Below are 26075 nucleotides of genomic sequence, written 5' to 3'. Positions count from 1 at the left end.
GGATCGTTGGTTTCGCTGACTATTATATATAAACCTCCAAAATACAATAACAAGAATTATATTGTGATTTTTCTTCAATAAATCACTGGAAGAATTTTTTTTTTAAAATTTTTGCTGTATTCTACTATTTCAACAAAAACTAAAATATTCAGGAAATAAAACTCGAACACCTAATGTAGAGTAACCTCGCATGCGTGAGTGCAACAGAGGTTTAATTATAATATACACATGTACATATACATCTGGAGGCTCATTTTCCCACTCAACTCATTCTACAATAGAAAACAAAATATGTTAACTACATGTACATTGATATACAAAATAATGCGTAACGTATTTCATGGCATTCTCTCACCAGAGAGCACATTACGCAAGCTTCTCCTGGACGTTAAAATACGGGTAATTTACATGTCCTTTATCTGTACACAGGTGAGCGATTTATTGTAAATGTCTGTCAGGAAAATATAGCTTGCATAACGCTCCCTCTGGTGAGATAACGATTCCATACCCTTACAAACAATTACATGTACTAATAAAAAATTTGAGATGTGAGGTTGTGTGCTTAAAGGTGGAGAAACGTTGAATTTCATTAAATAGGCACATGTCATTTTTTTCACAGTGAGGGGGGGGGGGGGGGGGGCAGATCGGAGGGAAAATAGTAAAAATAAAATAAAAATTAATTCCTCAACAAAAAAAAAAAAAAATAATACTAATAATCCCGACTGCCAAATCCTTAATTGATTCATCAACTAAAACGGCCTAAACATTAAATGGGGGAGAGGGGGGTCATCTTTTGATACATGAATTCAATTCAAAACTTTAACTACTAAATATATATAATGTACTATCAAGAAGAGCATAAAATTAACATTAACATAAGAAGCTGTCAAACACTGAACTTTTATTCTTGTCCCTTAATATGTTTATAAATATATGCATGTTTTATTTTTGATGCTTTGAAGTAAAATATACATAAAAAAGTTAATATCGCAATTTACCGTGCATGAGTAAAATATTTCACAAATGTAGTTAATGGCCCTTTACAAAGCGCCCTGTAATGTAGAACTATAAGCCACAGGTCTTCAGATATGAGATGGAAACAGGGGTCCCGTGTCATGGTGGGCGTTGTCAAAATAAAGAACCCTCACTGTTACGAGTCAAACGGGGACCCACTGAATGACACCCCCCCCTCTCCTCTCCAGTGTCGTCAAGTTGACCTTGCAAATTTTTCTTTTGTACCTTAAACGCAATATTATTTGTGTGCACGGGGCGTAATTACAATAAGTATAATTAAAGAAAGCAGTTATTCATTGTATACATATTTGATTGCATTTTATTTTTTATGAAAGGAAATTCTATCTTCTGACGGAAATGTTGACACAGCTACCCAACGTGATTCAGGTCAAAACAAGTTTTAAAACTATTTAGACAATCGATAACACGTAGATAGTGTATACAGGCTGACACGCCGCACAGGTATTTAATTCTCAGGACTAGACGGAAGGTCGAAAGAACAGGGAGGCCATGTTGGATTTTAAGGTGAGACAAAATTATATATACGCATTCTGACATTGTAGTGTTAGTAGTATCGATATTTCTGTGATTAATGAGATAGATCTGATCACTTAACCTGTGATCAACGGAATCGATCTGCTCACTTCGTTACTAATTTCATAAAATTTCATTTCAAATATCAAATTCAATGACCACAGTGTTTCATATCATGCTATAATTCTAGCTTCTCAATTGTTTTGACCTGTCAACGTCTCTAATTAAGATTCTTTTTTTACTGACAGTAAAGTTCTCGTGTGATCCCGCCATCAGAAATGCATCCCCGGCGCAGTGCTCAGGAAGTCCTACTGTGTGACCTCTGTGAAACTATCCCCCTACAGAGTCATTGTGAACTTTGTAATATAAATCTCTGTGTTAACTGTGCAGTAAAGCACCTCTCAGACTCGTCTAAAAGACACAATGTCGTGCCGTTTTTACAGAGAAAGGTTACCCCTAACTACCCAAAATGTCCGAAACACCCCGAAAAGCACTGCGAACTTCACTGCGAGGAATGCAACATTCCTGTCTGTTCTACCTGCGTCTCCTCAGGTAAACACAAAGGTCACGATATGTCAGATATCCTGGAAAAACTCAGCGCTAAAACAGAAAGTTTACAAAAAGATCTAAAAGAACTCGAGACAAGAATTTACCCGCGATATGAAGAAATGGCCTCCGATGTGCAAACTGAAAAAGCCGAGTTAGAAACGAAATACGGGAAACTGATCACAATTGCTGACCAACAAGGAGAAATCTTACACCGGGAGATTACCGCCATTGTCAACCGACGGAAATCCGCCATTGCGGAGATGAAAACTAAACATCTGGACGCGCTAAATAAAAATACAGAAGAAATCACACAGAAAATGGCGGAACTCAAACAGATCATGTCCGACTTGAAATCAATCCTAAAATTAAATGACGTCTCCTTAACCTCTACTTACAAATCTAGGAATTCTGAATTTAGAACATTACCGCCTAAAGTCCGCGTTACAGTACCGAGTTTCTCTCCTCAGAAAATAAACAAAGATCAGCTCAATGAAATGTTTGGTTCTCTGCCGCCATTATCCATTAACACAGAACATGGCGACACGATAAAGTCAGCAGAAGCTGTATCGTCTCCTCCAGTCAAACCACTGCTTGATGAGCCGCGCGTCACCGCCACCATAGACACTGGGTATAGCGAGTTCTTAGACAGACTATTCAGTGTTAGCTGTCTGAGTGAAGATCAAGTCTGGACATGCGGGAATAAGAAAACCATGAAGCTGCTCAACCTCCAGAGTAAACTACTGACATCAATAAAAACCAAGTCAGGGAGAGAACCAAAGGACATAGCAGTGACACGGGACGGAGATCTTGTTTATACTGACTCTAGTAATAACACCGTGAACTTAATTAAGAATAAACAGATACAGACCGTGATCACACTACAGGGGTGGAGACCTGGCTATGTCTGCTGTACCGCGGGTAACGATCTCCTGGTTACCATGATCAGTGATGATGAAGAACAATCCAAAGTCGTGCGTTACTCCGGCTCCACAGAGAAACAAAGCATTCAGTTTGATGATCAGGGTCGTCCTCTCTACTCATCTGGTGGTTATAAATACCTCAGTGAGAACAAGAACCTGGATATCTGTGTGGCTGACTGTGAAGCTAGAGCAGTAGTGGTGGTCAATCAGTCAGGAAAACTCCGATTTAGATACACTGGTCATCCCTCTAATACCGAGCAATCATTTAATCCACGCGGCATCACTACAGACAGCCAGAGTCACATCCTGACAGCAGACTATAGAAATCACCGTATCCACATCCTAGATCAGGACGGACAGTTCCTCTGTTACATTCACTGTGATTTAGAACGTCCATTAGGTTTATGTGTGGACATCAGAGACAACCTCTTTGTGGCTGAGTGGCACACTGCTAAAGTGAAGAAAATCCAATATCTATAAACACAGTGTTAATTACTCAGCTCTACACAGTGTTAATTACATCTACCAACACAGTGTTAATTACACAGCTCTACAGTGTTAATTACATCTACCAACACAGTGTTAATTACATGTCTAATCAGAGAGTAAAATTACAACACCGTGTTAATTACATCTGCTTGTTAATTACAATCCTGTGTACATAACAACCCTATGTTAATTACAATCCTGTGTAAAATACAGCCCTGTGTTAATTACAGTCCTGTGTTAATTACAGCCCTGTGTACATTACAGTCCTCTGTTTGTGATGTGTAACATGTACTTGTGTTTGTGAGTTTAACAGAACATTATTTTGTTTGTGAATTAATTCAATATGTGTTTGATTTTACAATGTATATATCAGATAAACATGATACAGAGTTCAGTCTTACATTATTACTGAGTACTTACTTAGATTTGTAGTACTGTAACAGAGAGTGACCCCAAACGTCTGGTCTTCATCACAGGTCTTCAGATTCAAGGTCACAGTCTTCTGTTTACCATCAATAACGTCACACCACTTATCTAAATCTCCACCGTCCTACAAAATAAACAAAGTGTAATCATATCAAACTGAATTGTCAGGGATAGTCTGTCATATATATACATGTTTACATATATGTCAATGTAATGGGAAGGAAAAGACGATATGGCTGAACCGGTGTCACAACGGGGATCGAATCCAAGGCCTTCGTTCCCACGATATGAAAGGACCAGGGATTGGACCCGAGACCCCTGTATTACTAGTCAGGTGCTCTAACCACTGAGCTATCCAGATTGATATCAATGGTTTGACTGGACGAGGAATCAAACCCGAGACCCCTGTATTACATATGTAATAGTCAGGTGCTCTAACCTCTGAGATATCCACTCCGATATCCACAGTACAAAGGGAACTTTTCCCATTACAATTTGTCTGTTGTTATTAACTTTTCGCATTATGATCTCCTCTGGGAATTCAAGTTTGTTCAAATGAAGTTCAAAGGGGAAATAATCAAGAAAAGGGAAAAATAGGGTGGGGTCATTTAAAAATCTTCTCAAGAACCACTGGGCCAGAAAAATTGAGATTGATGTAAAAGTTTCCTGATATGTATCATAGATACAAGTTTGTTAGAACCACGGTCTGCCGGGGGTGGGGTAGGACGTCATCAGGAGATCAAAGTTTTACATGGAGATAGAGAGGAAAAATCTTCACAAGACTAGAAGGTCATAATTAATCACATCAATATGCAAGCATGCCCAGGTAGTACAGATTCAAATTTGTTCAAGATGTTGTCCTTGGGGGGGGGGGGGGGGGGGGGGCAATAATGGACACAAGTTTTATACGGGGATATTTAGGGACACGTTTTTGAAATTCTTCATCTCAACAACAGCAGGGTCATGTTAATATGCAAACACGTTCAGATAGTGCAGGTAATTCACTTAAACAAATCATTTTCAAGTGTAGCAGGTGTGCGGATTTAAGTGTTTATTCTCTTGCGACTATATCCGGGGAGGGGGGCATATTGTCCTGTCCTGTATGTCTGCCCCCTACTTTAACATTGCTACATGTGTACTAACTTTTGAATTGTGGGTCATATGCCTCTCATATTTCATATATCGGTATTATATGCAACAAGACCTTCCTAATAGTTTTTAACCCTGTGACCTTAACTCTAATTAGAGTTTGACTTTTTATTAAGAATACCAAACTCAAGCAGTATCTCCTGAACTATTTAAATAAAGCCTTTGGATTTTGTATATAGATTCCTTATGACAGAACCTTACATCTTACACCATTTTCTTTGAGTTTGTAGTCTTGACCTTAAAGTTTGACTTATCTTTCAAAACTTGAGCTGAAACTTGAACCTTGCTGCTCATCACTTTTGAATTGTGAGTGATAGGTCTTTCATTTTTTATATGTGCTTCTTGTGACAAAACATTTTTATGTATCAAAGTTTTTAAACTTGTGACTTCAGAGTTTGACCAACTTTTAAGAAAACCTCATCAAGATCATATCTTTGGAACTATATGACCTGGTGTTTTCATGTTTTGTATATAAAATATCTTATGACGGTACCCTTTGATAAGATGATATTGTGACAAGGCCATTCCTTTCCTTCCTTGTCACAATAATTGATGAGGCCTTTCCTTTCCTACCGATCCCGTGGGGATCCGGGTTAGAATAGGCCCTCAGTACCCCTTGCTTGTCGTAGAAGGCGATTAAATGGGGCAGCAGTGGTGACATCTCCATACGAGTGAGATATTCTCAAGAGGGACGTTAAACAATATTCAATCAATCCTTTCCTACCAAAGTTGTTGACCTTGTAACCTTAACCTTGATCTACTTGTAGAAAAACTTATCTAAGGCAATATTTCCTTAAATATTTAGGTAGGTCTTTCATACTTCATATATAGATTTCTTATGGGAAAACCTTTCATCTGATACCATGACCTTTGACCTTGTATCAAGGTTATGTAGTGCTCATTTTGGGCTATGTTAGGATCACAATATGGGGTTAATTTTTTTTTTTGAAATAAAGGTTGAAAACAAATCTTTTTCAAGATCCCAACAGCAGAATAAGAGGGTTTATCTTGATTCAGGTGAGCATTGTTGCCTATGAGGCTCTTGTATTTGTGACTGATGAATTACCTTTAAGCATGACATTTTAACTTGGCCTGAGGCTGGTTCCATGTTACTCACTTGGATGCACACCTGACTAGAGATTCTGAGAGCACCTGACTAGAGATTCTGAGAGCAGTGGACTAGAGATTCTGAGAGCAGCGGACTAGAGATTCTGAGAGCACCTGACTAGAGATTCTGAGAGCACCGGACCAGAGATTCTGAGAGCACCTAACTAGAGATTCTGAGAGCACCGGACCAGAGATTCTGAGAGCACCTGACTAGAGATTCTGAGAGCACCTGACCAGAGATTCTGAGAGCACCTGACTAGAGATTTTGAAAACACCGGACTAGAGATTCTGAGAGCACCTGACTAGAGATTCTGAGAGCACCGGACCAGAGATTCTGAGAGCACCTAACTAGAGATTCTGAGAGCACCGGACCAGAGATTCTGAGAGCACCTGACTAGAGATTCTGAGAGCACCTGACCAGAGATTCTGAGAGCACCTGACTAGAGATTTTGAAAACACCGGACTAGAGATTCTGAGAGCACTTGACTAGAGTTTCTAATAGCACCTGACTAGATATTCTGGGACCCTGGGTTTGACTTCCAATCTAGTCCATTGTATTTTTTATAGCAAACAGCTATGTCTACAAATATTCATGGAAAATTAAGCTGTCCTACAGCAGAAAATAATCCCATACTTGAAAAGTAAGTCTGGATCCTTTAAGGGGTATTTATGTCTCCCCTCTTCCCGGGGGAGAAGTATTATTTTTGTACAAAGTTATAGTGGATCTGAGGGGTGGAGAGTGTAAACTAGTTTGTGTACATATCTCCTCCTATATGGCTTATCGGAGTTCATTATGTCTTTGTTCCTGCCCACGCTTTCTCTTCCATGCCATGCTGTACATAAAAGGGGGTTTCATTTGATGCACGTCCAATTTGGGGAGCTGGGGAGTTATTTGTTTTTCATAAACAACTTCTATTAAACAGGCTTCTACACAACAAATTTCCTGTCATTTCAAATCACGTGATTCAAGATTTCTGAGTCAGCATTAAGAAACCTATCAATTCCGGATGATTTGTTTTTGTACAAAGTCCCACTTAAACTTTGATTCCATTATGACCCCATCTTAACCCCCTCCCCCTCCCGCTATAACCATGATTTGAAAATACTTCAATTTTAATACCTTGGGATGCGTGTATATTAGTATGAGTATTCATGACCCTGTTGTCAGAGTTATAAAGATATTCCCTATGCTGTCTGACGTGTTTCATACCGATTGTTAGTCCTTTCTTGGCACACTGATTTTGACTACAGATAACTCTGTTTACAAGATCAGGACATCAGGCTCACGGCGAGTGTGACCGGTCGACAGGGAATGCTCACCCCTTCTAGGCACCTGATACCACCCCTGGTGTGTCCAAAGGTCCGTGTTTGCCCAGCTATCTATTTTGTATTGCTTATAGGAGTTATGAGATTGATCACTGTTCGTTATCTACGCCTTTCCTATAATCCCTATATAACAATTTGATTTCCTATTGTGATCTCACCCTATCCCCAGGGGCAAAATTTGAACAAATTTGAATTTGCACTACCTGGAAATGCTTGCACATTAACATATAGTGATCATGACCCTGTTTTTCTTAAGAAAATCTTTAAATATGTATCCTATATATCTCTCTTTAAAACTTAGATCCCTTATCCTGGCCCCATTCTACCGCCGGGAGCCAAGATTGGGAGAAACTTTAAACTACATTACCTGGGGATGATTGTATATCAAAGTATTCATGGCCCTGATGCAAGATTATTAAAGATATTTCCTATACATCCCTATGTAAAACTCTGATCCCCTATAGTGGCCTCACCTTACCCCTAGGAACCTTAATTTGAACAAACTTGAATCTGCACTACCAGGGAATAAATGCTTGCATATCAATATGATTTCTATTATGACCCTTTTGTTCCCTGAGAATTTTTAATGCTTTATCCTATGCATCACCATGTAAACTTTGATCACCCATTGTGACCCCATTTTACCCATTTGAGACAAGTTTGGCTGATATTAGAGCTGTGGTACATGCTTGAGAAGAAGTCGAAAATGTTGAAAGAAAGTTAAGGAAGAGACGAATAGACTGATGCTGGACAATAATTCATCAGAATAGCTCACTTTAGCTTTCAGCTCATGTGAGCTAAAAAGAGTTAACACTACATGCCCCAGTCACAGCATGAATGAGGCATAAAAACGGAACATTTTGAATAATTTCATAAACAAACCTGACATTTTTTACAGTGATAGAGCTATCCAAGTCCTACAAGAATGTCAGGCGCAGGGCAATTATCTTCGTCAATCAGCCAGACATCTCGAGTAACTGCTACCCTGTAAAATTTATTTCAACATTAAGGATTAGGTAACCAAAATGATTTCTTCACACCATTATATTATGCTATTAGGACATGAATGTCTACAAAAAATCCATGTATTCATTCTGAATGTACCAAACTGAGAACAAACGTCAATTTAAAAACATTCATAACACAATATCTAACCTCTGTATACATCAAGTCCTATGTGACATCAATAAAAAGTTTCTCGCACCCTCACCTCCCAACATAAATTTTAAAAAATAGTTCTCTATCCCCTCATATATCAACATAAAGTTCAGAAAATAGTTCTCCATCCCCTCACATCACAATGTAAAGTTCAGAAAATAGTTCTCCATCCCCTCACATCACAATGTAAAGTTGAGAAAATAGTTCTCCATCCCCCCACGTCTCAATGTAAAGTTCAGAAAATAGTTCTCATCCCTGTCACCTCACTACATAAAGTTCAGAAAGCAGTTTTCCAACCCCTCACGTCTCAACGTTCAATCCAGAAAATAGTTCACCACCCCCTCACCTCCCAACGTAAAGTTCAGAAAATAGTTCACCACCCCCTCAACTCCCAATGTAAAGTTCAGTATTTGTAAATATGTTTAATACCTAAACCATGTACATATATGAATAAAGAGTCTTAAAAGTCCATTGTTACTTATTCCTATTTCTCCATACATTTTATGGCATCATATTAACAATTTTTACTTAAGGGCAGATTCAACTCAGAATTTAAGAATAAAGGATTGATGAAAAATCAATCGAAAACATTATGTGTTGTTGAATTAGTGTACCTGGTGTCAACAACAAAACGTTTACACCAGGTCCATGGTCCACACCGCTCAACTGAGTCACCTTGGCCCATATTCAAAGATTTTTCCTATATAATAACATGTACCACTTTGATCCCTATTGTGCCCCCATCCTACCTCCAGGGTCGATGAATTTTACAAACTTGAATCTGCACTATGTCAGGAAGCTTTCGTGTAAATGTAAAGGGCCAATGGTTCTTTAGAAGATATTTAAAGAGTTTCCCTATATATTTGTTTATAAAACTTTGATCCATTATTGTGCCCCAATCCTTCCCATGAATGGGGGCAATAATTTTAACAAACTTGAATTTACACTATGTGAGGAAGCTATCAGGTGAATGTAGACCTTTTTGGTCCAGTGAATTTTCAAAAGACGATTTTTAAAGATTTTCCCCATACCTAGTTACCTCGGTATATCGCCACTCATTATATCGCCATCCCCACATACCGCCATCGAAATGTGTACAGCGGATTTCCATAAACCCTAAACATCCTATATAACACCTACCTCGCCTATCGCCACCTGTTTTCAGGTACAAAAGGTGAAACTGCCTTTCTAAATCCCCGATGACAATGCCAACGACCAAGGATCAAAAGCCCTAATTATACATAGTTGGTCTGCTCCGCTGAATCAGAGCGAAACTAAATTTATTATGTGTCATGAAAACAGGTAAGCATAGGTAACTGCAATAATAACTTTAATATACTCAATTAAAAATTGTCTCTGAAATTGCCCAGTAGTGTTGCCTACGCATGAACAACTGAGAAACGAAACTACTATCGGCTGCAAACTTCCACCAATCTTCATGTGCACACTAACTAAATCTCTGTTCGATGGGATTTGCTATCAATTGCTGTACATTTTGTGTATCATGCGACTTTTGTGTGTATTTATTTGTGTGACATCATATTTCTGTGTCCCAGAAAAAAGATGCAGCCATTGCATGTGTGTTTGTCAACCATTCAACCCATTCAGTCAGTGTAGAACCTACCATGACACAAATGAAACTATTGTAGATATACTTACATGTTTTACAAATGCACAAGGGCAGAATATGCATTTTTTAGTAAAGTTTAAAGAAGTAAAGCAAAACAATTATTTTTACATATCGTGTCATATGTGGACGACAATAGCTGGCGATATAACGTGGTAACATTGTGCATTTGTATGTAAAACTTTGATCCCTATTATGGCTCCATCCTACCCTCGGGCGCCATAATTTTAACAATTTTGAATCTGCACTATTTCAGGAAGCTTTCATGTAAATTTGTACTTTCCTGGGGCAGTGGTTTTTGAGAAGAGGATTTTCAAAGATTTTACCTATATATTCGCATGTAAAAGTTTGATCCCCCTAATGATCCCCTAATGAATTCCCTTTACCCAAGAATGATTTATGCCATGATTGGCTGAAATTGATCGAGTGGTTTTGGAGATGAAGATTTTTATAAATCGTCAATGTATTTTCACTATTTCTCTATTAACTCCCCTTGGAAAGAGGCATGGTCCTTCATTTGTACAAAGTTGAATCCCTTCACCCAAGAATGCTTTGTGCCAAGTTTTGTTGAAATTGGCCTACTGGTGCTAGAGAAGAAGATGAAAATGTGAAAAGTTTACGATGACCCCGACAACAGCGGACAATGTGCAAATTTCGGTCAGAAAAGCTCACTTAATCCTTCGGCTCTGGAGAACTAAAAATGGATCTAATGTACATTATTTCAGCCCAATAAATTTCAGAATGTCCGTTTTACGATAATTGGGGTCATTGGCCTGTTGTGTTTGCCCTTGCCAGGCACCGATGGTCTTATCCTATCCCCTGAAGCCAGAATTAAAAAGATAATAATATATTTAAGGAGGGTTTCAAAAGACTTAAAGAGGTTTCTTCATTTCTACCTCTGTAGTTCTGGAGACGATACTTAAATGATCCCATCCTATCTTTTTTCATTTGTTGATTATCCAACCTTTGAAGGTGGGAGTCCCTTCATTTACACGATTTTTAATCCTTTAACAGTACTAAGTTTGGTTGAAATTGGGCTCTGTGATTGTAGATAAGTTAAAAAATAAGTTTACAGACAGACGGACAGACAGATGTACAACAGACAACTGGTGATCAGAAAAGCCCACTTGAGCTTATAGTTCAGATGAGTTAAAAAGATAGAAATTTTACCAGCTCCATTCAAAAGTTTGTCTCCAGAAATGGATCAGATGCTAAGAAAACCTTTGTCTTCTTTTAAGAGATACCGGTAAGAACTGCTCCTACTACAGGGTGTCACCATCTCATGAGGACCAGGGAGCTGAAAAACCAAAGTGACAATGAGTGCTGGAATGGCCAGAAATCAGACAGGTAAATGAAAGTTTGAACAAATTAAAAATCCTCTTGAATTTAGTGAAAGGAAACCAGCTTGTTCTCTTTTAAACAGGAGACTCACTGACCTTATTGGTCACCTGAACATTGGTTATATGTAACACTAAGACTAGAAAGTCAATAACAATTTTCCTATATTGACCCTGCCTTCGAGCGTGACCCAGACAGAGGGGCCGTGGATTTTACAATTTTAATTCAGGTTTTTTAAGGTCTTCATTTCGAGGGCCTGGACCTTTCCAATAATGGAATAGTTGGCATTGGGAATGGGAACTTATCTCATCCCCTATAGACCCTAAAAATTCCAGAAATTCGAGGGCTTTTCAAACATCATAAAAAAGCATTCAGATGGTGAGCCCTCCTATACACATTATCAAAACAGACAGGTATACAGACATTGCTGTACCATAATACGTCACATCTACCGACAGACATACAGACATTGCTGTACTATGATACGTCCCATCTACAGACAGACATACATACATTGCTGTACCATAATACGTCCCATCTACAGACGGACATACAGACATTGCTGTACCATAATACGTCCCATCTACAGACAGACATACAGACATTGCTGTACCATAATACGTCCCATCTACAGACGGACATACAGACATTACTGTATCAAAATATGTCCCATCTACAGACAGACATACAGACATTGCTGTACCATAATACACCCCATCTACAGACGGACATACAGACATTGCTGTACCATAATACACCCCCATCTACAGACGGACATACAGACATTCCTGTACTATAATATGGTACAATGCATGTAGCTATAACTCATATCTTTCACTATGAACCAAATTTAGAACATTCAAACATTTAATATGTAAAAAAAAACACCATTAACAAGTGTTGTATTATAATTTACATAGTCTAAGGGAGATCACTGTAAAATATGCCTGCATGCTCTTTACATGATCTAAACTTTTTACATTAAATATGAATACTTCTCTTAGTCTTCTCAGGGCAAATGATGACACCCATTGATTGCTACATCCCATCAATTTTCAATAAAGTGTTCAGTCTCAAACATCAGGCAATGATGGAGTGGTGAGTTAAGAAAATGTCTTCTGCCCATTCACACAAGTCCCTAAAAAATTTCAATGATAGGTTATTGCCAAAATTGAGAATGTAAATGAGGCTGAGATGGTTGAGTCACATATGTTGCCAGCTGGTAAATGTCACATCCCTCAGGAGCCAAGTTCATACATGTAATGATCCCTGTTTAGAGTGATGCAATGTACAATAACCCCCTGTACACATTATGTACTCGAGGGTGGGTGAGTCGTTCTTGCAACCAGCAACACAAACTGTGTACTCCTTCCATGGAAGTGTCACCTCAAAGCATGAAAATAATTAAAATGTTGGAATGAACTTTGTTGAATACATGGACACTTACATGAAGAAAATGACAAAACAAAGATGATGCTGACTATAGTGTTAGTTTATATGACAAATAAAACATCAGACTCATTTTTAAATAGTTGCCTTTAAACATATAAAGTGTGTAACAAGAAGATTTGATTTATTTGTTCAAGATATTAGAAATATTTGTTTTGTTTTCTTAAATAATTGCTAGTAGTTAACGTGGTTAATAGGTATAATATGTATATACTATTTGTTAGTGAGTTTCAATAATGAATGTTTGAAATCTAAGAACTTTTTTATTGAAAGTGTTTTATTTTATTCAGTCATGAAATTTGAGCTAACCGTTTTCATATCTATTGGGCCAAAGGGGCAGTAAAAGTTCTCAGATGATTCTAAAAAAAATAATTTGATAGCCGGCCAAGTGACCACGAATTAAGTATACATAATTTAAAATATTGTAGCCCTGTACCTCGTGATGCTCCTCAAGAAACTTCTCTGATCGGACGCACTCTTCTGATAATGGACCAGACAGCTCCATTCAATGTCTGTGTGCAGGGTAGCTGCTACGATCCCCACCATTAGCTTAGTGGACAACATCCTTGATAAAATATAGACAACACGATTCGAATAAAACACATCAACATCTCAGTTCAAAAACAAAAACGAGCAAGTCATAATGTAGACAGGATCACGAGCCCGATACAAAAAAGTAGACATCCCGAGCATCATTCTAATTGTTCAGACAAAAAAAGTAGACATCCTGAGCATCATTCTAATTATTCAGACAAAAAAGTAGACATCCTGAGCATCATTCTAATTGTTCGGACAAAAAAGTACACATCCCAAGCATTGTTTTCATTGTTCAGACAAAAGAGTAGACATCCCGAGCATCATTTTAATAGTTCAGATACAAATCATTAGTTTTTCAATTATTATTTCTATTTTTAATTTTTACACAAAATGATGCATTTTTCATGGACTGTGCCCCACAACAAAATCCCGCAGGTATAAATAGTGCATCCCCCCACCCTGGGGTCATGATGTATTGTAAACAAACTTCATTGTGAATCTACAAGACTAGTACACATGATAAACTTTTGATGTTGTGCCCCACAACTAAATTCTACAGGTGGAAATAGTGCATCCTCCCTACCTGGGCTCAAGGGTGGTGATGCAAACAAACTATGACTCTACAAGGGTGGTGATGTAAACAAACTATGACTCTACAAGGGTGGTGATGCAAACAAACTATGACTCTACAAGGGTGGTGATGCAAACAAACTATGACTCTACAAGGGTGGTGATGTAAACAAACTATGACTCTACAAGGGTGGTGATGCAAACAAACTATGACTCTACAAGGGTGGTGATGCAAACAAACTATGACTCTACAAGAGTGGTGATGTAAACAAACTATGACTCTACAAGGCTGGTGATGTAAACAAACTATGACTCTACAAGGGTGGTGATGTAAACAAACTACGACTCTACAAGGGTGGTGATGTATACAAACTACGACTCTACAAGGGTGGTGATGTATACAAACTATGACTCTACAAACCAAGAAGATGCTAGAACACATAATTTTGAAGAATTGCATTCATTTGGTCCTTGAAATGATTTTCATTAAAAATGTCTGGATTGACCATACGTAATAATTAAAACTCTTTTTTACCTCATCCTTCCCCCAGGGGTCATCTTATTAATAACATGAAATAACTGTAATCTACACATGAAGATGATCATCTGAGTTACAGTGTTATGACCCCATCTTGAACCCAAGAGTCGTGTTGTGCACAAATTTAATGTACAAGATAATGCTTGTATATCTATTTGTAAAATGAATTTAAATTTGTGGTTCCTAAATAGAAAATTTATCTTAGAAGAAAACAGTTTTTCTCTGTGACTTCACCCTGACCTCAGGAGTTATGGTATGAACAAACTTGAATGTACACTTCATGAGGATACATGTATATTAATTTCTCTATATATACCAATAACAATTGCGATTCTTCAGAAGATTTACGACAGAGACTTGATGGGCATTACTGGTCACTCAAGCTTTTCATATTTTTGCAGCTCCAGCTTTTTTTCCCCCTTATATAACTGGTACCGATAAACGGTACCATTCCCAATGCCAAAAACCGTTGATTTCTCCCAATTTTGAGACTAAAAATTCCCAACTTACTTTCTGAAAAATAGACCGCTGACATCGTAATTTATTTAGTCTGAAACGTTGTACAAGTTAACTAAAATGTTCACTTCCGGTATTAAATCGAAAGTACAGGGAAAAGAGTACCAATTATTTTCCCATAGAACTCAATACAAACCTACCTGTGCACATGTAGGAAATTTGAGTTCTGGAATTTCTGTGTCATGAGATCTGTCACCATGTGAATGAGCTGCACCATCTATGGACATTGACATTACCAGGAGTGAAAGACTCTGACAATTCTGATGATATTTGGATCTGATTTTTGACTGTAATAAATAAAATGTTATTAAAGTTACACGATTCTGTTTTTTCTTATGTATGAAATAATTTCAAGGCATCATATTGACAATTTCTTTATAAGGGTAGATTCTACCCCGATTTTAAGGAGGACCCCCCAAATTGCAAAAAAAGTAAGAAAAACTGCTAAATATGTCTTTTCAAAGAAGTCTGAATAACAATTTTCTGTAAGATCAAGAAAGAGAAACCATGTAGGAATCTAATAAATCTAGTGGTTCTTAATATGTTCTCCCAGCTGCTGATGTAGGTGAGATAACTTTAACCCCCCCCCCCTTACACAAGAACATTAGGGACATGACCAGTGCCTCCCCATCTTATCTGTTTACAAAGATCTTAGATAAGGGTCAGTCCAGCATTTTACTACATCATCACAGCTCAGGCTCTGCTGCACTGAACAACATCCATTATTTGAAAAATACTGCAATTTGAAATTGGAAAAATTGAAAATATCCCAACATGCCAAAGTTTGAGAAGGGCAATACCCAGGGCTTTAAATTCAAATCTGTGCCTTCTAATAAGGGCATGCAGAGAGTGAAAGAAAAAATTGTACCTGCTCCATATGAAAGACTGCCTCCTGAAATGGATCAGTTAGTGAAGGACCCTCCTTCAGCTTCAGAAAAACAGGAAATGCTCCCGCGGCCATGGTGCCACCATTTGTTACGCCCAGGAAGCTGAAAAATGAAGGTGGAAATGAGTGCCGGAATGCTCAAATGCTATACATGTAAGTAAAATTTTGATTAATTTAATGATCATCGATGAAATTTTCAAGACATTTTTGGCAAAGGAACCACCTCGTTATATGTTACGTCAGAGAATATGAAAAATATAGCTCCCCAGAGAGTGTTTCTCATGAAATCTACTGCTAAATGTAAATACATGCAGATATATGTAAACTAAGGCATGATACAAGCAGTTAATAAGTCATGCATCTGACTAACTACCAATCTGGAAGATTTAAACAACAAAATTAAAAAATACATCAGTTGTTAGTGTTGTATGATAATTCTCAAAGTCTAAGGGAAGTAACTGCCTGTACACTATTTGCACTCCAAACCTTTTATGAGAGAAATGAATACTTCTCTGACTCTTCTTAGGGTAAACCAGGACTCGCACAGGCTGCTACATCTCGGCAAGACAGTGGCCATGTTTAACGAGGTGTTCCGCCTCCACCAGCAAGGAAGTCCAGACTGTCGGGGTATCCTGACTTGGGATCTAGACACTGAGGAGAGGCGTGGCCTTGCCACCCGGATGAGGATGACATACTCCGAGTGTCCGTTCCTGTCTGACCTGTACAATTTGTATGAGGAGGTAGAGACCAAATCCCCAGGGAGAAAGGCTGCCACTGTAAACTACGGTTTACAAGTTGGCCTAAGTCAAACCCCTTTAGGAAATGATGGGTTGAGGAAAATTCTACTTTCAACCAACACCCCTCCCCCTTCACGCAAGTCCCTACAAAAATCAAGTAACAAAGTTCAGGTCAAAATTGTCAACCTTAATAAAGAGGATATGAGTCACAGGTGTCACCAGCTGGTGGAAATCAACACCCTCAGGGGAAATGAGTCCCCACATACCATCTCTGTTCAGAGCGATGGTATGTACAACAAGAGGCCCAGGGGCCTTATAGGTCACCTGAGTATCATGTAACAACCTTCCAATGTTTGAATTAGGTTTGTGTTTAAATATAAGAATTTTACTTTTGGATGGAAGAAACATTGAATAGCTATGTGGTCAGCCCTGCCTTTGCACCAGAACCCCTGACCCAGGGGCCATAAATTTCAGTTTTGAAAGAAGCATCCTTGATCATCATTATCATACTATTAGTTTGTCTACTTAATACCCAGCAGCAGAGGAGAAGATTTTCAAAGAAATAAAATGCATTTTCATTATATGATCAATAGGGCCCCACCCTAATACCAGAACCCCTGACCCAGGGGCCATAAATTTCACAATTTTGAAAGAGGCATCCTTGCTCATCATAACTGTGCTATTGGTTTGTCTACTTAATACCCAAGGACAGAGAAGAAGATTTTCAAAGAAATAATGCATTTTCACTATATGACTTATAGAGCCCCACCCTAGCACCAGAACCCCTGATCCAGAGGCCATGAATTTCACAATTTTTTAACAAGAGGTACTGTGAGCAATGCTCACTAAGAATACCCCCGCTTACCCCAATCTCCCAAAGGGTGTTGGTAATAGGTATAAACTACCTCTTTTCTGAGTGTTGCTACTTCGATGTCCAGTGCGCATGACCTTTGACCTTTTGAACCCCAAAATTGATAGGGAACATCTTCATCCCATGGGTAGTCCATATGTATGATATGGTGACTGTAGGTGGAAAGGATAACGCTTTAGAGCCCGGAAACCATATTGCTACTTCAATGTCCAGTGCACTTGACCTTTGACCTTTTGACCCCAAAATCGATAGGGATCATCTTCATTGCATGGGTAGTCCATATATATGATATGGTGACTGTAGGTGGAAAGGATAACGCTTTAGAGCCCGGAAACCATATTGCTACTTCAATGTCCAGTGTGCTTGACCTTTGACCTTTTGACCCCAAAATCGATAGGAAACATCTTCATCCCATGGGTAGTCCATATGTTTGATATGGTGACTGTAGGTGGAAAGGATAACGCTTTAGAGCCCGGAAACCATATTGCTACTTCGATGTCCAGTGCGCATGACCTTTGACCTTTTGAACCCCAAAATTGATAGGGAACATCTTCATCCCATGGGTAGTCCATATGTATGATATGGTGACTGTAGGTGGAAAGGATAACACTTTAGAGCCCGGAAACCATATTGCTACTTCGATGTCCAGTGTGCTTGACCTTTGACCTTTTGACCCCAAAATCGATAGGGAACATCTTCATCCCATGGGTAGTCCATATATATGATATGGTGACGGTAGGTGGAAAGGATAATGCTTTAGAGACCGGAAACCATTGCGTCTACAGACGGACGGACAGACAGACAACCCGATTCCAGTATATCCCCCCCCCCCCCACAACTTGTTGCGGGGGGTATAAAGAGGCATCCTTGCTCATCATTACCATGCTATTAGTTTGTCTACTTCATACCCAGAGACAGAGAAGAAGATTTTCAAAGAATTTCTACACTTTCACTATATGACCAATAGAGCCCCACCCTAACACAAGAACCCCTGCCCCAGGGGCCATGAATTTCACAATTTTGGTAGAGGGCTCAACACTCATTATAATTATGCCCACAGTTTGGCTTCTTGATGTCCAGGAGTAAAGAAGAAGATTTTTTTAAATTACACTCATTTTGATGGTTTTTGCCCCACCCCTCAGGTCCCAGGGGGGCAGGGACCACGAATTTCACAATTTTTGTTCCCCTCCACCCACAGATGCTATATGCCAAAATTGGTTGAAATTGGTTCAGGGGTTTCAGAGAAGAAGCTGAAAATGTTCAAATGTTAACGCACGACGCACGTCGCATGACGCACGACGAACGACGACGGACAAAACAGATAGCAATAGGTCACCTGAATGAATTCAGGTGACCTAATAACCCCCTGTACTCGGGGGTGGGTGAGACACCATTCCAGCCGGCGACACAAACTGTGTATTCTTTTGCAGAGAATGTCACCACAAAACATCAAATAATTAAAGTGGTGACAAAAAATAAAATTTGTTCCAAACATGGCCACTTACTTGATGAGGGCACTGTTGACCACTGTTGTAGTCCTGGGGTATGTGGGGCAAACCTTCCAATGCATCACACCATAGGGGATGAGTTCACCTGGGCTAAGGAGGGAATGGCAGAACTCCTCAGTGAGACTGGCCTCGAGGTACAGGAGGTAACCACTGACCCGAGCGGCGCATTCCCTCTATCAGGATGGGCTTCTGAAAGAACAACCAATTCATTATATATCGACACTCGGCATTGTCTGAATACATCAGAAAGTCTATCAAGAGAGACGAAAAACTGGCACAGGTCATGCATGGAAGAAACAAGGCTGAAAGAATAAAAACTTTGCATAATTTTGCCTTAGATGCAGTAGACAATAGACAGATGCACAGCCAAGATAAATCAAGCCTATGAGGTATTTGGAGGGGATGCTGCAAAGATGAAAAACAAGCTCTCGTATGCTAAACTTGCAATGGTGCATTGCTACATGGGTGATCATGCATCATGCAGAAAACACTCTCTGGTGTGCAAAGGGGGATTAAAAAGTAACTGGTTAAGAAAAAGTACATATCTGAGTGACAATTTCAAAATACCCTGTTCGGCCGAGAATGAGAACTTGCTCCATGCTTGTATCTCAAAAAGATTGTCTCCAGCTGTCCTGGCCAAGACGATCAAAAACAGCAACTCTCAGAAGGTCGAGAGCTTTAATCGAACCCTGCGACGATCTCTGCCTCGCAATGTAACATTTACGAGGAACTTCTCCGGTCAGGTGCACAGTGCTGTCCACTCTTCTAATAATGGTCCGGGCAGGTCTATTCGGGGTCTCTGTGCAGGGGTAGGTGCTGCCATCCCCACCAGTGGTTCAGTGGACAAAACCCTAGATAAAGTACAAAAAGATTATGAATTAAACAAGGCTTATCAGAAATTGCCATCCCACAAAAGTAAAAGAGTTGTCAAATGAAAAAAATTGTACAAACTTTATGAGAGGCATCAAGAAGTCAAATACCAGAAAAATGTAATATTGAGCGAACTTCGAGCCCGAGTTAAAAAAAATAATGGAGCTTCCGAGCATAATTACTCTAAACTAAATCACTAGTATTTTAATTGTTCTTATATAATTACATTATATGATGCAATGCAATGCTATTGTCTGGCAATGTGTGTCCCACAACAAACCCCCTGGTGGAAACAATGCATCCCCTCCAAGTTTGTGGCATGTGGTTCAATTACTTAGTGCATCGAGTTGACACACAGCTTCTTATGGCAGAGATGGCTAACCTCCAGACATCCACCTGGGAACTGTGACCTTGTCAGGTGCATATCTACCATAAGAGCCACCCGGTACGCCTTTTCCTGCTTACTACCCTCCTCTGGCCAGTTCACCTTCAGCACCCCATACCCACTACTAGATACCGCACCCTTCCAAATGATACAGCCGCCCCCCGGTTGCCCCACCATCTCACTTTTTTGGTCTAATTTTATTTTCAATAGTTCAAAGAACACATCCATCTCACAAATATACTAGAAAAAATCACTACTTGCATTTTTAAATCACATGACAAGTCAGAAATGGGGTCTCTATAGGGAAAAAAGTACCAATTATTTTCCCATAGAACTCAATACAAACCTTTGGTGCTCTCGCTGTTTCACTATACTGATTTCAGACAAATACTTTACATCATTTGAAAGTTCATTCCAAGCACTAACCAAAATTTTAAAAAAAATATATAGCGTCCCGTGCCTTTCATACCTCAAATTTTGCAAATTTTTCAAAGGGAAAAGAGTACCAATTATTTTCCCATAGAACTCAATACACGTCATACATGCCAACTTTTAAAAATCCCCATGGGGGATTTTGCGAGCGACGACCCCAGTGGTTCTTGAGTTTAAAAAGATTTCTAATATTATGAATTCTATTTAAATCTTTGAATCCCTTTTAACATTCCATCATTCTCCGTAACAGACAGCCGAGGCCTAAACAATACTATATACTATATATTTTTATTTCCAATTAAGGGCCCTCAAGGGGCAGCATGAAAATACATACAAATAATGTACATATACATACACAAGTAAAGAAAGAAGTGATTACATAACACATAGTTATATACAAATAGTGTCATATATTGTTCAAAATAAATTTTCCAGTTATATTTAGAATGGATGGCTCTTCAGAACATAGTATGTAAATGAATTTTTGTTCATCATTGAGTTTGGTAAAAAAATTTACTGTTTTTTCTATAGCACCACAAAAAGATCTTCTTTCATCAGCAAACTTTTCACATTTAATCAAAAAATGGATCTCATCACCTAATAAACCGGAGTTGCATTTGTTACATATTCGTTCATTCCTAGTAATACCAGAATATCTACCAACTTCAATCATTAATTTATGAGCTGATATCCGTAACTTACAAATAGATCGTCTAATATCAAAATTTTTAATTTTATTAAGATAGTTCTCAAAACCAAAGTGCTCCTTAAGCTTAAAATAAGTGCACAGTTTCCCATCAATTAATTTATTTCGATTATTGTACCAGGTTTCAGTGTATTTATCACAGAGTAATTTCTTTACAATTTTCTTAAATCTATACTGACTAAAATCTCTTAACGGATATCCAATTTTAATATATTCTAAAGCTTTTTCTACTAGTGAGTACCATGACAGTTAGCTGTTTAAATGTAAAGATTTACTACATAGATAAGCATCCTTAAGTAGTTTAAATTCATTTTGGTTTTCAATCCTGTACCAATAACAAATGATTGATTTCAAAATATCATGATGTAGAGGAAATCTCCCAATTCTGATAGTACAGCAAAACATGCAGTGGGTTAACTACCCCTCCCCCCCCCCCCCTACACACACACAATTGGTTGAGTATTTTTTAAGAAAGTAATTTTTCTCATTTCGTGGTCTTTATCCCCTTTTTGGGTGGCAAAAAGTACACACATAGGTCCCACCCCTTTCAATATTGCTTGGATCCGCCACTGGTGTTAACGCACTCAAAGTTACGTCAGGCGAAGTAAAGGTTGACAATCCCATACATTTGTTTTATGTGTAGCGGTCAGCCGCATTCGATCACCGTTGGTCAGTTAGCTCAGTTGGTAGAGCAACTGACTAGAGATTCAGGGGACCCGGGTTCAAATCCCGGTCGCGGTCTGGTCTGTTGCATTTTCTCCCTTCCTGTTACATATGCAACTCACATATATAGATAATTAACAAGACGAAATATTCAGTAATACCTAATAGTACTGTACCCAATAGTTATTTTTACTAAGTTAGTAAGTACCTGCAAATATCTTTAAAATGAACTCAGAACTGTTTTTCATGGCGCGGCATCCATTTTCGTTTTCACAGCAAGTGTCTTCTGCTTCATAAAGAAAGACAACTCTGGTAGATTTTTCGTGGCATGGAAAGAGTTGTATTTCTTGAAAACAAAATCATTGGCGGATCCAGAAAATTCTCTCAAAAGGAGAGGTGAATAAAAGACCGCAAAATAGCAAATTGCTAAAAAAAATTGTTGATAATGTTAAAATAAAACCCACCCACTAGATCCGCCACTGTAAATTATGTAGTGCTCAGCTAAAAATTATCATTACAAAATATCAGCGAATATCTATCATCTCTTCCCACTCCACACATTTATTAGATTGTCAGAATATTTGTAGTGTGAGGGTATTCTATCAGAGTTACTTCCCTTTGTTTAAGGTAGCTCCATTCTCATGTGACTTATCAATATTAATGGTTAAAAGTGGAAAAACTTTATTAATCTCCACTCAATATAGTTTAATTTGATTAATAACCAAAGAAAATGGATATGTTGCCACCTTTTTAAAGATGTCAGACATACAAAAACATATGATGCTTCATACATAAACATCAGAAAGTCGCACATTTTCGTCAAAGAGAATAATAAAAATAGATAAAAACTTGTTGAAGTGACAAAATTTAAATATCAAACAGTTTTAAAAACTGATAATTCACAAATATGTATAGATTAAGTGTGGATATTAGGGAAACCAATGTATAATAGGCATCCAGTAGAGGAAATTCCAGCATAGGATGTATTGCCCTTGACAACATTTTTTAAATCATAAATAATTGTTTATCTATGGAAAATATAAACTTTTTCAGTGTTGACGGTTTACCAGATTTTTTATTTACGGGGAGAGCTAGTTTATTAGACAGGGGGTCTTGGGACCGCCTTGAGGCCTCTGATGGGTCCAGGGCACAGCCTTGGTGAGGGTACACGGGGCGAAGCCTTCGGAAGCTCGTGGATTTTACAGATTTTATAGGGCTTGAAATATGTCTCATATTTAGTCATTTATACTATTTTCTATCATTTTTAATAAGGTGCAATTAATGAAATGACGCAAATTTTAATAGGAAAAAAAAATAAGTTCTCCCAATAAAGTAATTCAAGAAAAGAAAAAAAAAGAGTTTTTTTCATTTATTTCTGCGGTAGTGATTGCTTCTTTTGTCGTTTAGTATAAAATTTTTTAAACTGACAAGATACCGATTTACCTTAAAATTGACAATTTTAGGGGAGGGCGGCTGCGTCCCCCTTAAATCCGCCACTGTAAGACCCGGCTGGTCGGGGATTCTAGAGTGAGTTAACAACGTATTTCGGGGACTGCCAGGGCTAAATTCAATCTAATTAAGATCAGATCCTAGGATACGCTCACAATCGCTAAAATACTTACCCAGAGTATACGGCGCGGATCTAAGAAGACTGATTTTAATTAGATTGGGGATAAATTCAGAATTATACAGCTTTTAAATGGTAAATATCACACTCCCTTGGACTTATTATGATCCTGTTTCATATCTTGCTAATTAATTTGTAAATACCTGTGATTTTACTAAGAATATATTATTTATTCTTAAACACTGAAACTCTCGTTATTCTTTTTGAACACGGAGATACACGGGAATACTGAAAGTCCCGTTACAGTAGATCCACGCCACAATTTTTTACTCTTTGGCTGTAAGGTTGATTTGAACAAACTTTTTTTTCGCAATATTCGGATACAAAATAAACCACAGGAAGACAAGCAGAATTTTATTTAAAATCGTTGAACATAGCGCCCCCCCCCCCCCCGGCTGTTTAATTTCTAAATGACAAATGCAGGGACGGATCCAGGAATTGCCGTTATGGGGGCGCCACTTTATATGGTAGTGGGTCCAGGGCGAAGCCCCCGAAAGGTCCAGGACTTTACAGATTTTATGGGGCTTGAAATATTTCTCCTATTTAGTCATTTGTACTATTTTCTGTCATTTTAATAAGGTGAAATTAATAAAATGACCTAAAAGGGTTTTTTGGAAAAAATTAAGAGGCCGTCCACAGAGATATCAGGCAGTCGCTATAATAAGGCTGGCACATGCAATTCCCCAAAATTTTATTCATACCCAATAAAAGTTAAGGTCATACGCCAATTTTATCGTATGTAAAGTGAATTTCACAAAAAACATTGTTAGATGCCAAAACTTGGCCCATTTCATTTCTCTGAGGAGCCTATATAATCTATAGAAAACGACCACTTTGGAAAATTAAATAAAACGTGTGTTGAATTCTGATTGGACGATTTTAAAATTGCTATAACTTCCTTATATTTGGTGGAAACGTTATGAAATTCATACTGTGGGTATATGATACAAAAGCCTGTTGAACGACATCAGCAAAAATTCGGAATCATACACGCGTGCGCGTGTATGCACGTGCAACGCTTTTTTTCATTTATTGGTACTGAAATGACCATATTGAACGTACTACATGTAATTAAAGGCTAAAATAAAATGATTTTTTGCTATAGATTCACAAGGACATCACGTTTTAATTGGGGGAGGTTTGGGGAACATATGTAACGGTCCCCGTTACAATTAGAACTAGTTCAATATATTTTACATGGAAATGTGTAGGAAAAATCTTCTCTCAATAACAGCAGGACCATCAGTAGTCAGCTAGTCATATCTGATAATTTGCAAGCAACTAAAGTCAAGGGGGGAGGGGTGTTGTTGATCTATTTGTCTTGAACTGAAACCTTGCTCAGTTATGGGGACACACCCCCTTGACAACCAAGTAGTATGGAAGTTAGAGACCGGAAAAACTCAAATCTATGACATTGAGTGACAGAGTGATGGATATGAGTTTTACTGATATTCTTGTTTATTTACACAACATTTTGTTTGTAGATATCAGCTGAGTACAAGATGGGAAGATGTATCAGAAAGAACACGCAACTATTACAGACAGAAGACTTGTGACATAATGAAAAGAATTACAGAACTCATAGCTCCGCTTCAATCCGAAATTTTGTTGACAGATATTTCTCGAAAACAATTTACAGCTGACAAAGATAATGATGACCACTACTTTAACTCTATGGTTGCAGCATATCAAGAAGCAGGATCTCCATTTTTAAAGCGACAAATTTTATCACTCTTTATGAACCACTATTCAAAAGAAACACTTCCTGCTATACCCGGATAAACAAAGCACAAGATAGACTCTGCTAGGAAGTATACCATGGTGAATAGAACTGACCAGCTTGATTCAACCTCTTCATTCTCATCAAAACTCCTCACAAAGTTCAACATTTCACCAATTTCATTTCCCAGTCACAATTTATCCAAGATGTAGCTTTTGGAGAAAGAATCTTAAAACTGTCAAGTGGCCAAAAAGTACACATTCCCGATGTAGTAAGAACTGTGATTAGTAGCAGAATAATATCCTCATACCTTGCATATTGTGCGGAAGTCAATTTCCATGCACTGAAGAGATCAAGTCTTTATCACATCTTAAAACAGTGCGCAGCAAGCCAGAGGAAACGCCTGTTTGAATTGGACAATAC

At 38.3% G+C, this 26075-nt stretch overlaps 1 protein-coding gene and 1 long non-coding RNA gene across 5 annotated transcripts; one reads left to right on the top strand and one right to left on the bottom strand.

Moving 5' to 3' along the window:
• Positions 1–1445: 1445 nt before the first annotated feature.
• LOC130047658 (uncharacterized) lies at positions 1446–3896 on the top strand. Its single transcript, XM_056143033.1, has 2 exons — positions 1446–1539; positions 1797–3896. The coding sequence occupies exon 2, from the start codon at positions 1827–1829 to the stop codon at positions 3495–3497; it is 1671 nt and encodes a 556-aa protein (XP_055999008.1). The 5' UTR covers positions 1446–1539; positions 1797–1826; the 3' UTR covers positions 3498–3896.
• Positions 3330–22615, bottom strand: LOC130047669 (uncharacterized). 4 transcript variants are annotated; one of them, XR_008796491.1, is made up of 11 exons: positions 22514–22615; positions 19817–20100; positions 19247–19438; positions 16116–17014; positions 15388–15534; positions 13523–13651; positions 12633–12775; positions 11470–11596; positions 8397–8499; positions 3927–4056; positions 3330–3468 (listed from the first exon to the last, which is right to left on the bottom strand). It is a non-coding gene; the product is annotated as an uncharacterized LOC130047669 (long non-coding RNA). The 4 variants fall into 4 exon arrangements; XR_008796488.1 differs by lacking the exon at positions 22514–22615 and having other exon boundaries at positions 16116–16236; positions 16642–17014; positions 19817–20252; XR_008796490.1 differs by lacking the exon at positions 22514–22615 and adding an exon at positions 20201–20240.
• Between the last annotated feature and the right edge of the window lie 3460 nt (positions 22616–26075).

The sequence above is a fragment of the Ostrea edulis genome, chromosome 7 (assembly GCF_947568905.1).
Source record: "Ostrea edulis chromosome 7, xbOstEdul1.1, whole genome shotgun sequence".
NCBI lineage: Eukaryota > Metazoa > Mollusca > Bivalvia > Ostreida > Ostreidae > Ostrea > Ostrea edulis.
Note: the sequence above shows the minus strand (reverse complement) of the source record. Positions and strands in the feature narration are given on the sequence as shown.

What these genes read in the sequence shown, in the direction of transcription:
- LOC130047658 (XM_056143033.1), top strand. Translation starts at nt 1,827, where the DNA reads ATGCATCCCCGGCGCAGTGCTCAGGAAGTCCTACTGTGTGACCTCTGT.